At 42.5% G+C, this 14,476-nt stretch overlaps 1 protein-coding gene across 2 annotated transcripts in view; it reads left to right on the forward strand.

The window, feature by feature from the left end:
* LOC138968960 (E3 ubiquitin-protein ligase rnf213-alpha-like) overlaps positions 1-14,476 on the forward strand; it is a 123,569-nt gene that overhangs the window by 48,505 nt on the left and 60,588 nt on the right. For both annotated transcript variants that reach the window (XM_070341641.1, XM_070341642.1), the window contains exons 44-55: positions 1,220-1,396; positions 4,559-4,689; positions 5,004-5,199; positions 5,542-5,673; positions 6,918-7,107; positions 7,378-7,528; positions 9,325-9,650; positions 9,990-10,153; positions 10,693-10,917; positions 11,880-12,136; positions 13,150-13,264; positions 13,587-13,687. In XM_070341641.1, coding sequence (XP_070197742.1) covers positions 1,220-1,396; positions 4,559-4,689; positions 5,004-5,199; positions 5,542-5,673; positions 6,918-7,107; positions 7,378-7,528; positions 9,325-9,650; positions 9,990-10,153; positions 10,693-10,917; positions 11,880-12,136; positions 13,150-13,264; positions 13,587-13,687 — 2,165 coding nt within the window. The remainder of the gene's footprint in view (positions 1-1,219; positions 1,397-4,558; positions 4,690-5,003; positions 5,200-5,541; positions 5,674-6,917; positions 7,108-7,377; positions 7,529-9,324; positions 9,651-9,989; positions 10,154-10,692; positions 10,918-11,879; positions 12,137-13,149; positions 13,265-13,586; positions 13,688-14,476) is intronic.

Here is a 14,476-nt window from a genome sequence, read left to right on the forward strand (position 1 = left end):
ACTTGGTTTATTTTCAAATGGTCTAAAAGCCTAACAGAACGGACGGGCTTAAAACACAGTGCCGCGTACAAAAAGGCTCTCACCGGTCCATCCCCCCACCTCCCTGTGCGTACAGCGGGTACGTGTCCCTGTCCCCCACCTCCCCCACTCCACCCCCACCCCAGAAGGAAGGGGGTTCGTGTCTTGAGATGTCACACCTACCACACCTCAACTCTCGCTCACCATACCCCAACTACTATTGGGTGTGCGCGCGCCCGCCGGCACCCCCTGCCGGGAGCGAAGGGCCAGGGCTCCACCCGGCGGGACGGTAGCTGTGCACCGCACACCCTAATTGACCCTCCACACCATACCCCAACTACTCTCTTGTTCGTTTCTTAGGCGAAAATCTATTTTATTCTCAAAACTACTTTAAATGTATATAATTATTCGTCAATATACGACAAACTATTTTATACGCAACATTATTTAGAGGCCAGTACCATGTGTGTATATACCCCATATCTGTGTGAGCGAATGTGTTCGGTGCGTCACTGTGGCATAGATAGCTTTCTTAAATTGCAAGTGAAATGAAAAAAGGCCTACGTGCTGTATATATCTGCTTTTAAGCTCTCCCTGTACAAATCTGAATCACCTGTTTTAACCTTTGATTTTATAAAGTGGCTCTGAAATTTTATCACTTTTTATAAAGTACCTTTTTGGAAAATAAACGTATACTTTTAACATCCTATTCCCAATGCTCTTGGAGACAACGGGTGCCAAACCCAATCATATTTAATCACACTATCTAGAAGAAGAATTTATCCCTCTTAACAAACTTTTATCATCACTACTCCTGCCACCCCGTCATCCTCCCCTTTTTTCTCACTTTTACCAGCTCCTTAGCTCCAGTCACCAACTCATGTCCCAAATAGAAATAGTTTCTGAGAGGACGTAAACTCCCCCCTCTAATGGTCTAAAAATATAGCCAATTGGCAACAGCATGAATGCTAATTCCATTCCGCTTGATTCAATGTGTGGTCCACCAGTAACGTTTTATCTTTGGCTTAATGGGCGGTTCTGGTGAGGTTATGCCCCTTCTTTCTTTCAGCTGGTAACAGGGCTCGCGGCAAGATCACACGAGAAAGGAAAAAATTGCATTTTGTACTAGCTGAATCATATAGCTTTCAATTTTTTTTACACATTCAAATGTCCCTAATAGCAGGATCCTTTTTGTTACCAGATCCTGCAGGACTGCCAGAGGGCACTGCTGTGGTGTGCCACACCTGATGCTGTGATACGTCTACAGGACAAGTGGTGCAGTGACGTGTACTTCCAGCAGCAACAGCACAACAGTCTGGCACAATACCTGGAGGCAAGGTTCCAGACAGTAAATGATGGACAGTGCTTCATGACACAGGTAGAGTCCTTTAGTCAATGTTGAAATTGCAATGAGTTGAGAAAATAGCATGTTTTTGTGTGCCTTTTTTGACTTTGTCTTTTGGTCTGTTAGTTTTATTTTTTTATTTCACTCTTTCTTTCTTTGTCTATCTCTCTTTCCTTATTTTTGTGTTTGACTAAAATTATGGTGTTAACACTTTCGCGACGGGACGCTGATAAATCAGTAACCGCGCTGACACGCCCATGGACGGGACGCGCATTTTTCAGTATCAGTCATACAAGGTACAAGACTCGTGATTGCTTCCCGGTTTTTGAAGATTGCAATAAATTGAGTTGTTTCCCTTGATACACGTGGTTTTCTCTTCCGGCTTGATCAAATTAGTGCAGATTTGCGTGGTGTTTTCGAACAAAAAAAATGAATCGAAGGCGAGCCTTGTCACGGGAGGAGATTCTCCGGATGTTGGATCATGAGGATCCTGTAGATCATGATACATCGTGTCGTTTTAGCCTCAAGAAAGCGATAATAGCAGTGATATTAAGGAAGAAACAGTCCCGTTGTTGCTAGTACGAGTCGGCAAACTACACGTGGTAGGGGGTGATACTGCTAGACGAACATGTATCTTGGAATCGTGCAGGAGCTATGGGGGCGTGGCAGCACTGATAACAATGGATGGCTGGAGCCTTCTAATCCTTTTGGAAATGTTCATAGGTGTACAGTTGGTACTTTGTTGTGAAAATGTGACTTGTATTCAATATGGATTACCTAGACATCATTTGGTGAGTGTTACAGTTTTGTTTCATTTGAGTCAGGATGCTGTGAGTGAATGCGTGATTTGCTTGTTTTTTTCTTTGTACTGTCTCCTTATTTCTGTGTACAATGTTAACAATATTTCAGCTAATTCATAGGTTTTACACCTTGTTTGGTTATAACATTATTTATAATACTTTCTGTTAAAAAAATAACTTTTAAAAAAAGCAGTGAAAAATAAAACACACACAAAAAAAGTTAAAAAACACAAATTATCCCCCTTTCATCCCCCTTTCACCCCCCTTTGCTAAAACAAATCGCGTGACAAACTTATAAATAGCACAACTGAACTGGGCATCCATTTTTGAATTAGTACACAAAATTTGGTGGTGATTGGACTTAATTCAAGCTTGCTAGACAGATTTCTTTACAGTTACTGATTTTTGGGAAGTTTCTTGGTGGCAAGCTTGGGCAGGCAGGACGTTAACGCCGTGGCAGTGCTAGTCACAATAGTGTTAAAGAGGAGGGAGATTCTGAATGTTTTTGTTTGTCTCCCTTTTATGACCATACAAAACAGACACCTCCACACATAACAATTCCCATCTCCCCCCTTTCCCTCGTCGCGATATAACCTTCGTGGTTGAAAACGACGTTAAACACCAAATAAAGTAAAGAAAGAACACATAACAATACCGTGACTGAAACAGCCAAGCTTCACAAGGAGAATTAGGTTCTTTCATTATTTATTTACAACAATTTCAGTTATGGCATGTATCTTGTAGTACGGGCACTGGTTGGGAAGTAAGGCATGGTTAGGTGAAGATGACACCAATCAGACAAAATATCAATTTTTTCCTGACCCCCCCAGTCTGCCAGCTAGCTAAGCGTGATCAGAAACCTTTATTATGGTGGCTTTACTTTGACTGTGAACAGAATCCACTGCTCACACCGCGGTACCCACAGTATCTTACTGCCCTCGCGGCTGTCCTACCACCCAGGCCTCCATCCGTCACTCACTGCTTTACATCTACTGACAAACTGGAGGCACTGGACCACTGAACCAGGCCACTTTTGTGGTTTGTATTGGGCTCAACCATGGTCCAAGGGGCTAGACAAGCTTAATAAGCTCCAAAATTTACAAAATATAACTACAAATAAAAATGTTCCCCATTGGGAACCACATCTTCACCATAACCATGCCTAACTTCAGCCAACTGTACCAAAAACAAAGCAACAACAACAAAGAAAAAATACATATGCGCCGGTTAGAATTAAGCTGAATGATGGGCAAAATTGCAAGCTATATATACAAACACATATATACACAAGTTAGGATAGAGCTGAATGATGGACTAGAAATTCTGATCGAAACATACACACACCAGGTAGAACCAGAAGTAAGCGTAATCATGGACAAGGGACTCCGATGTAATTGACTCAATAAAAATTGAAGTGATGAAATGACAATACTGCAAAGAACATCATAGACAATTCTAGTTCTTCCACAAGTGAAGGATAACTGGTGACCACTAAAATTCCCTTAAGTGAACAAGCTGCCCGGATGTCAAGCCTAGTGGAAGCAGGAAGGGGATGGATGGTGGGTGGAAAAACTAAACAAACTTACTGGGCCAAATAAAGGTGAGTAGCGAAAATTCCGTTAAGTGAACAAGCTGCCCGGATGTCAAGCCTAGCGGAAGCAGGAAGGGGATGGTGGGTGGAAAAACTAAACAAACTTACTGGGCCAAATAAAGGTGAGTAGCGAACCTGCATAGCCTATGCTTAGAAATAATTCACAAGATTTTCAAAACATGATGAATAGAACCAAGTTGACCAAATGTCAAGTCGGCAAGGCAGGATGCAAACATTTTAGATCAAACAATCGCCAACTAAACTTCAGGCTTCCCCAGGCCTCGTAAACAATTGCTCAGAGTCTAATTACCACATATTCAAAATTAAAACAATGCAAAACCCAAACCGTTCAGAAGAAAGGACTTGTTTCTTGAAAACGCTGAGGATACTTGGATAGTGACTTGCTGCAAGCGATGATAGCCTGGCGTCTGATACGGGTCTTAAGCTGCCAGACTCAACCAAATAAGAATCGGACTGGATAAGGCACAACAATTAGTCTTGGAGTGACCGTTGTTACTTGAACATCCGGGCTACTTAGACACACTGGCGAGAGGCTAAACCAAATAAAGATTGACCCATATATGGAGCACTAATCGTCTGCTCGAGAATCGCCTCCACTCTACTCGAGACAACTGTGTCTGCCTTGAATGTTTGCACACAGCTCACATATCTGCTTGTGCTTGAGCACATCTTTCAAATGCACATGCTTTATAAGAGATTACCCCTCCTCCAGTTGAGCTCTGCAAATCTTGTTTTTACCCCTCTGTCAACTGTTACTGACTAACATAAACTGTTTTACAACAGGTAACAACTCACTCCAAACTGCTGACAGACAGGGAGAGAGGGGAACTGGAACACCACCTTCCAGGGTTCAGCTTCACGCTTCTGTCACTGCAGGCTTTCCATACAGAGCAGCAGTTCAGACATCAGCTCAGGTACATATAAGAATATAACCTTGGTTGTATTTTTCAAACAAATGGAGTCAAAAAAGAAAGAAAACGAGAGAAAGAAAAAAGAAAGATATGTAAACAGCAGTATAGGCAGTAAATCAATGAATGCTGACATCAATGGATTTGATGTGGGGGAAAAAGTTGTACATTGTAATTTGTCATGCATTTGCTTTAGATGAGCCATATAGGTTAATGAAGTGTCTGTCATGTATATATTTCAAATGAAGTGTGGCTTATATGAGGTTTCAATGAAGTGTCATGGTAGCGTTTTCAATACACCATCGTGTTTGCATTTTCAGCCTGTTCCATGGAAACAAGAGTGGACAGCAGAAGGTGCTGATGGTACAGTGTGAGCGAGGCAACAGGAACCAAGATCTGCTGCAGTGTGCTCAGTACTGTGTGCAGAGCACTTGGTCCAGCAGTGTTGCACGTCACCATGTTGTATTCATCGTTCAGCTGCCACGTGTGGCCTCCACTGCCTTCTCTGGCTTCATGGTATGTGGGGAGGTTGAACAATTTGTTGGGAGAGGGAGGAGGAGTAGAGAGGGCCCATGTGAATGGAAAAGAGAAGGACAGAGACTGTGTGTGTGTGTGTGTGTGTGTGTGTGTGTGTGTGTGTGTGTGTGTGTGTGTGTGAATATTAGGGGGGGGGCTTGAGGTGTGGTATATGTTGCAGGGATGATTTCTTTCATTTACATTAGCTTAAATGGAATAATTGCTTGTGTAAATCTATCACTGATTGTTGTTGTTGTTGCTAAAGTGACTGTTACCATGTTGTTGTGACTGTTTTTTTTCCTATACTTACCTGTTTCTTTGACCATTTCTTTTCTTACATAGGGTGGACTTTGGCACTGTGCCCATGTTGATGACCTGCGAACTCCACCGTTTGTCATTCCGTCTATGACACAACTACAAGCTGTCAGTCCTGCTCAGCTCCTGGCTTCAGCACTGCCGTGCAACAAACATGAGGTTAAAAAAAAAAATAAAAAAAATTGTTTGTGCATACCTTATATGTGAAGAGACAATGTTGGGAAATACCTCTGTTGAGGGTTTTTAGGCTGTGGAAATGTTGTGCCCCTGAAAACTTTGGCAAATGTTGCGAGTATTAATTAACTACGTTGGGCCAAGCTGTCATGAGCGTTGCAGTGAAAAATAAGCTCTCGTGTGCATTTTGTGCAGTGTCTCCTGGATGGATATGACGCCCTTTTCTTTAAAAAGTATGCATATCAGATCTCACAACACTGCTGCTTCGCTGCCAAATGAAAATACGCCTTGTGTGCTGGCTTACACACAAGACAACTGATCGGCAGGCATGGTGACTTTTCGGTTGGCAGGCAAGCAATCATGGTGGCAGTGATGGTGACCTCCACTGTGCATATTTTCAGCACATGAAAGGCCTGACAGTGTAATTTTCAGACAACCTGTATCATAAGGCTGTTCTGCGTCATTTAACTTGAGGCATATCGTCATACTCACAAGAAAAATACGTAACTCAGTGTTAGGCATTTCTGCAGTGAAACTACAGGGGAAGCTACTGGAAGTGTACCTATCATGTGTTAGAGAGTGCACACTCTCAGACCATCGGACATCATTGTCACGGATACGTAAGCAAACTGGCGTTTTCGTTCCTGAGTTAGGCACTTTTTATCAGAGGCTGCGGCTTTCATACAAGAATAATTGTTTGGTATGCCAAAGGTTATTTGGGTTGTTATGCCGTTGTTCTGATTTAAAACGTTGCTGCCAGCTCTTTATCTCTCGTTTAGTCCGCTGCCAACTGCTCGAGATAGGCAGTTTGCAACTTATTACTAAAGTAAGATGCTGTAGGCAGATTGTTCTCAAAACACAAAAAAATGATATAGTCAGTTATCTTATATGAGCGTCTCAATATTGACGGAAATTTCTATGCAAGGGTGTGTGTGTGTGTATATGTGTGTGCATTTGATTTTGGGGGTGCATGGTACAAGTGAAAGATTCCAAGGTCACAACAAAAGTCTCAGGCTTAGAAAACATAAACACACACTTGCAGGGAGAAAGCTACCCAAATTTCCATGAGGGTAACATCACAGGACTATATGATATTACCTGACCTGACCTGACCTTACCTAACCTGACCTAATAAGAAGCCACTCAGTCCCGGTTTTGAATGAAAATGATATCAAGAATCATAGATGACCAAGTATGTTAAATGCTTTGTATTGTCTCTTTGATTGCAGAAAGCTGATGAAAATGAGGAACAGAAAAATTTGGTTGGCGGAGAAAAATTCTGCTTGAGCCTTGACCTTGCTCGCCATCTACTTGGGACCTGTGTTCAGAGTGCTGTTGCTAAGATACGGGACAGCGAAGGAGAAGATGCTCGTTCTACACATCGCATTGAGCTCCTCCTCAACTGGCTTGAGAACATAGGTAGTTTTTAAGAATGTTACACACAATTTCATACTTTCTTGTTGCAGTAATCCTGCACATTACTGATATGTAGTTCAGTTTTTGGACTGACAGCCTTGCTTAACATGTAACAGGACTTTCTTGTTGTTTGGCTTCTTTTAGATGCTTAAAGAGAAGAACCAACTTTGCATCACTTGATCAGATTATGACTTGAATGTCCCTCTGTTCAGGCAAATGTTATCAATTGACAATGCAGGAATATCTTACAGATCTGTGTTTCATTCTTTCCAGCTGACCACACATTCCTGCTGGGTGTGCTGAGGATAGTGTCTGCAGTGCTCCGTGAGAAAGAAACTGCCAGTGCCGACCACAAGGATCCTCTTGGCTGGCTTTCGCGCGATGCTGCCAACCCTGACTGGGTCAAGAATGCTGGCACCATGAGGTGTGTACAGTGGAACCCCCATTTTAAGACCTCTGAGAAAATCAGGTCTCAAACAGGAGGGAGTCTTAAAATGGGGGTAAATTTACCAGAGGTTATGAACAGAAAGACCAAGAAAACACCGGTCTTAAAATGGAGGAATTACGTCTTAAATTGGGTTGTCTTAAAAGGGGGGTTCCACTGTATTGGCTCCTGATCATCGGAGTTTACAGATATGGCCACAGTGGTGGTATTTGTGAATGAGGGGTTGAGTGGTTTACATTTAATGTAACATCATTTACTTAAAAAGAAAATGTTAGTAGTATGGAATGGCAGAGGCAGGTGAAGCGTAACCTTACACTTGCATTTGTATCAAAATGGTTACTTTTTACCCTTGCATTTGTATCAAAATGGTTACTTAACCAGGGCACCAGAATGGGCTCATTTTAACACTATTGTGACTAGCATTGCCACGGCGTTAACGTCCTGCCTGCCCAAGCTTGCCACCAAGAAACTTCCCAAAAATCAGTAACTGTAAAGAAATCTGTCTAGCAAGCTTGAATTAAGTCCAATCACCACCAAATTTTGTGTACTAATTCAAAAATGGATGCCCAGTTCAGTTGTGCTATTTATAAGTTTGTCACGCGATTTGTTTTAGCAAAGGGGGGTGAAAGGGGGGTGAAAGGGGGATAATTTGTGTTTTTTAACGTTTTTTTGTGTGTGTTTTATTTTCCACTGCTTTTTTTTAAAAGTTATTTTTTAACAGAAAGTATTATTAATAATGTTATAACCAAACAAGGTGTAAAACCTATGAATTAGCTGAAATATTGTTAACATTGTACACAGAAATAAGGAGACAGTACAAAGAAAAACACAAGCAAATCACGCATTCACTCACAGCATCCTGACTCAAATGAAACAAAACTGTAACACTCACCAAATGATGTCTAGGTAATCCATATTGAATATAAGTCACATTTTCACAACAAAGTACCAACTGTACACCTATGAACATTTCCAAAAGGATTAGAAGGCTCCAGCCATCCATTGTTATCAGTGCTGCCACGCCCCCATAGCTCCTGCACGATTCCGAGATACATGTTCGTCTAGCAGTATCACCCCCTACCACGAGTAGTTTGCCGACTCGTACTAGCAACAACTGGACTGTTTCTTCCTCAATATCACTGCTATTATCCCTTTCTTGAGGCTAAAACGACACGATGTATCATGATCTACAGGATCCTCAAGATCCAACATCCGGAGAATCTCCTCCCGTGACAAGGCTCGCCTTCGATTCATTTTTTTTGTTCGAAAACACCACGCAAATCTGCACTAATTTGATCAAGCCGGAAGAGAAAACCACGTGTATCAAGGGAAACAACTCAATTTATTGCAATCTTCAAAAACCGGGAAGCAATCACGAGTCTTGTACCTTGTATGACTGATACTGAAAAATGCGCGTCCCGTCCATGGGCGTGTCAGCGCGGTTACTGATTTATCGCGAAAGTGTTAACACAGCAAAGTATGGATTCCACTGTTAACAGCACTGCCTACCACAACTGATCTGTATTTCACAGCCAGTCAGCTGTTTGGATCTATTTGCTGATGGACCGTTTCTTGAGAATGCTATCTTTGACTTGCTGTGGGGTGCGATGATACATTTGTGCATTTTTGGGCATGTCTTCTCAAATTTTGTCCACAGTATTTCAAACAGCCAACAGAGCTGCAAGACATATTCATAAGCATCACTATACTTAGTATTAGAGTAGTAGGGACTATACCTATGAGCCCATGCTGACAAGGTTGTGTGATTTTGACAGGCGCGCCTGGATGCAGTGTCTGGAACGGCTGATTGTGCCAGTGCTGGCAGGGGTTGTGGCATACCTGGATACCAACCACAACCTGGACCTTATGCAGGAGGAAGGCTGGGTGCGCAACCTCTGGCTCAGCATTCTCAGTGATCCAGCTGTGTGTTGCCTTCGATACTCTGACCTGACCACAATGTCGGAGCACCACACGCAGCTCAAAGAGTTTGCCTGTCGCTGCACTTTTCTGCCTGGAAACGTCGCACCAGCTTTACCATTTTCCTGGGTGCTCTTTGAACAGCTGGAGGCCTTCCTTGCCAGCTCATCAGATTCAGAAGACGGTACGTCTCATTTACATGATGGTGCTTTGACCTGTACTTTGTTGACAAAAAAAGGGTTTCTATGTAGTCACCCTGTCATTTTGCCCCAATATATCATATCACTAAACTTGTTGGGTTGAAGAGTTAATTGCTGCTGTTCCAGAATACCAAGAAAAACGAAACAGGTAGCAAAAACAGTCTGTCATGAAATGGAAGTTTAGTTTATTATAGGTTAAATGAAAAAGCTACAAGTACCTTCAGCCGAATGTTGTCTCTTTCTCCCCTTTACAATCCCATCCCTTGATCTCTTTCGCTTTTTACACATAGTTTGGGAATCAACTTTGTCACCATTTTGCTCAGGTCATACTTCAGAAGATGCTGTTGCTGAAGCTCTGGAGGAATCAGTCTTTGGACAGCATCTGAAAGACGTCATTACTGATGAGGAAACTGCTGTGCAGTTTGTACAATGCTTCCTGGCTGATAGGCTGAATGTCTGCTTCAGGCTGAACCCACTGCAACACCAGGTTTGTTGAGGGTTGAAACACTGTAGTGTATGCATGTCAAACTTCAACTTCCTGACAGTGCTGGCTTATTCGATGTTTAATGGTATAAGGAGACTGTTGGGCTGTGTTTGATTTTAATGTGTAAATCCCAGTGTTAGACTGCTTTGTTGCATTTTGTACAGATATAATTTTTCTCCCAACACATTTTCATCACAATTATCAGCTTTCTCTCATAAAAGCAGTCTGTATAGAAAAAATACGCACGAGCTTGAAATGATAGTTTATTAGATACAAAATATTTAACAGCTCAATTGCTTATAAAAAACACACACCGATAAACATGCATCCAGGGCAGACAGGATATTTAATTAATTTATAATAATAAGGATATTTATATGGCGCAAATCCTACTATAGTTCTAAGAACCTTGTGATCGGTGTGATTTATGCAATCTGCAGTCAGATGGCTAAATCATGGCCTGGAAGAATCTGGGATAGATTTGCGCTGGAAAAAGATCTCTTTCACACTCGGTGAGATTAACGGCCTGTCATCCATTGCAGATGCTGATGCAGTGTATGCAGGGAGCTCTAGACCAGGAAGTAGTGCGTGTAGAGCTGTACAGACTGATCCACGTCCTGGTCAGAGTGCACCACGTTCTGCTAGCCGCACGACCCAGACTGCAGGCTGTGCTGGATATGGCTGCCTGTCACCCACACGCCATTCAGGCTCTGCAGGAAAGACGACATGATCCACAGACGCTGGGGCCAGATCCAGAGCCAGAGCTGGTAAAGCTCCTTTTATTTTGTAGAAAACTCTGTTCAACATGGTTTCAGGTTCTTCCTCATGACTCACATCATGAATGTTCAGGAAGAGTTGCATTGGAGGCATTTGCTGATCTGTGGTTTATGTGCCATCATTTTCTCATTAGTGTTGGGAACATGTGCCTGCCAGTGACTGGTGTGTGCTAACGGAAATAAATTTTGCATTAGAAACCAATTTTTTAAACAATTCAGTTGCCTGTAAGTTTAATGCTTTTTTGTGCAAGTAGCATCAAATCTTCCCTCTACAGCAATCTCAGACCTGCATTTTGTTTCGTCATTGCTCCTGCTTTAGCTTAGATTTTTATTATCATTATGATTTTTCTCTCTACTTTTATTTTGAGAATTATAATAGTGTTGGATTTGAATTCAGTGAGTTTAAACAGCAGTTGAATGGACTGATTTGCAGTACATTCTGAAGTCGTCAGTTTAAAGTTGTTTTGGGCCGAGACTGCTTGGTCAGACGTTTACACATTCCATTGCACAGCCATTTTACCTTGTGACACTGTCTTCTTTGTAAACTCTTCTTCACTGGAATGTTGTTTTGATGGACCAAGAAAGCTGGCAGTGCTTGTATGAGTTTCCAAGTGTTTTATTTGGTGTGGACCGGCATGGTTGGCCTAGGGGTAAGGCGTCCGCCCTGTTATCGGGAGGTCGTGGGTTCGAACCCCGGCCGGGTCATACCAAAGACTTTAAAATTGGCAATCTAGTGGCTGCTCCGCCTGGCTTCTGGCATTATGGGGTTAGTGCTAGGACTGGTTGGTCCGGTGTCAGAATAATGTGACTGGGTGAGACATGAAGCCTGTGCTGCGACTTCTGTCTTGTGTGTGGCGCACGTTATATGTCAAAGCAGCACCGCCCTGATATGGCCCTTCGTGGTCGGCTGGGCGTTAAGCAAACAAACAAACAAACAAAATTTGGTGTGGCAGGTGGAGGACATTCTACTGCTAGAGATCTTGACCCAAGAACTGACCCCTCAAAAGACCCAACTGAACACGGATGAAGGCTGCAGACAGTGGCTTGACCTCTACAACACTGTGGCGCCAGTTATATCTCGGGTCCTGGAGGATGCACACCGCCACTCAACAGTGACTTGCATGTGGCTGGAAGAAGATGTCAGGCGGAAAACTGAGAAGCTGTGGTTCTCATATGGCCCCTGGTGTGGCAAACACATCCAGGGCATCAGGTGAGACTAAAGGTTGAAGAAATGAGCATTTGTTTACACTCTGTAGACCAGTGAAATCAAGTGTGAATTGAAGTCTTGATGTGCTGTCCTAAAGCCTAAGTAAGCTATATATGCTAGCAAATAACATTTCCCTTGATATTAATTGCTTTAAGCGCTATGGTGTGGCAAACACATCAAGGACGTTAGATGAGACAATTAAGGTTAACCGGTCGTATTACACTCGGTAGATCAGCAACAACTGAGTGTAAGTTGAACTCTTGATGAAATGTTGTGTCCTAAAGCCTAAGTAAGCTGTTTATGCTAGCAGATAACATTTCTCTTGATATAAATTGCTGTTAGCCTGATAAGTGCAATTTCCATTTAGAGGAATTTAACGCTTTTGCTTCCTGTAGGATTATGTCAGCTGACGTCCTGGGTAACTTGTTTTAATGGGCAACAAACTGTTTAATAAACAACAAAGAAGAACAACAACATGCAACAACAAAACAATGTGTGCATGCATGGTGTATTCATTTATACACCAAGGGCACATTGCAAGTTTTCAGTAGCTCAGTTGGTAGAGCACTGGACTTGTGATCGGAAGGTCGCAGGTTTGAATTCGGGCCGGGACGGACACGGGTCAACTTTATGTGCAGACCCAGAGACGGAAGCCATGTCCCACCCCCGTGTCATCACAATGGCACGTAAAAGACCTTGGTCATTCTGCCATAAGTGCAGGTGGCTGAATACACCTAAACACGCAGACACCTGGGTAGCGCGACTCCGTTGCTGCTAGCTTTCCACTGGGAGGAAGCGACCCGAATTTCCCAGCGATGGGACAATAAAGTAATGAAAATTAAAAAAATAAATAAATAAATAAATACAAGTAATGCTTTGTATACAAATATTTACGGGCAGCGAACAGGTTAACCACACATAAGCCAAACAGAACACTGGCTGCTGTGAGTAGAAAACTGATTTTTGCACGTGTCCTTCCATCTGTAGTATCATACTGTTTTGTACACTTCCAACAGATGCCTGTGGACAAGGGTATCCACTGTGAAGCTGTTCATTGACTACATGAGTCCCCTGGTCAGAGACACGGACAGCGTCAGGGTAGACCCCATCAACTACAACCTGCTGTGGACTGTAAGCGACTCTAGCTTCTTTACTGGCATCTGAGTTTCTTCTTCGTCTTCTTTGTCTTCTAATAATTATTCTGTGTCTTCTTTTTCTTCTGTGTCTTTTTTGTCTGTGTCTTCTACTTCTTTGTCCAAGATTTTGCAGTGGAGCCAGAAAGCGTTCGGTTGAAAAACTGTGAGATAAAGTAGAGTTATGAAGCAACAATATTGGGCTGGATGTAAGACAACTGCCATAGAGCCTAGCTGTTTCACCTATCAAGATGAAGGGTGTTGATGTATCTGTCTTTATTTCTCTTGGGTTGCTGAATGTATTTTTGTTGTTGGTATAGCTACTCGGCGATGAAGCTGACTTGAAGACGAAGAAGACTCTGGATAACGTTGATAAATACCTGAAGAGAGCCAATGGACAAATGGTGAAAAAACTGCTGGGGTAGGTTTTTTTTTCTTGACATCTTCTTACATATCATCTTCTTCTGTATTTTATGGTCTCCAAATGTACCCTCGTAGATGCTCGGAGTGTCCTGTGGTTCCAATATGATCTACCGTATTTAACGGACTATAAGCCGCGACTTTAAAAAAAAAAAAATCGCATTGCGGCTTATAAAAAGATGCGGCTAAAACGTTACCTAAACTTGAATAGCATTCACCTAATGAAAGTCGCCGCGGATTTTCATTTCGCTCGATTAGCGATTACCGGTACTTTATTAGCTCTCTACTCAAGACTCGGCGCTTTTCTCTTTCTTTCGCGAATCTTCGTTTGTCAACAAGTCGTCGTGACAAGATAGCGTACAGAGAAACACCGGATGTATTAGGATCTCACGCTCGCGAGATTTCGTTATTTTGTGTCTCGCGATAGTTGGAGGAGCGAGAGCTGCTATGTTGTGTTTTCGTCTGCTCGAAATGTGCGCTAAAGTCGTAAATCATCCCAAAAAAGCTTATTCCGGGCGGGACTACATGTGTGTGTTGGTTACAAATTGTGTGTGTGATATTTTTCTTCAAACTTTTTCACTTTTCTTCTTTGTTTCACTTGTTTATTCTCGGAGCCGATTTCGCCAAATACCGTACTTTCGTTTGCCTGGTTGTTTTGATTGATTGACACAATCTGATTATATTTTTTTCGACGGCGGCTAATATAGTGACGCGGCCTATACGTGGCTCGTCCCAATTTTTGAGTCACTTGAGAAAAAGTGACTCTATGTAATCGGTCAGTGTTAGTCTG

This window comes from Littorina saxatilis, linkage group LG6 (genome assembly GCF_037325665.1).
Source record: "Littorina saxatilis isolate snail1 linkage group LG6, US_GU_Lsax_2.0, whole genome shotgun sequence".
Classification (NCBI taxonomy): domain Eukaryota; kingdom Metazoa; phylum Mollusca; class Gastropoda; order Littorinimorpha; family Littorinidae; genus Littorina; species Littorina saxatilis.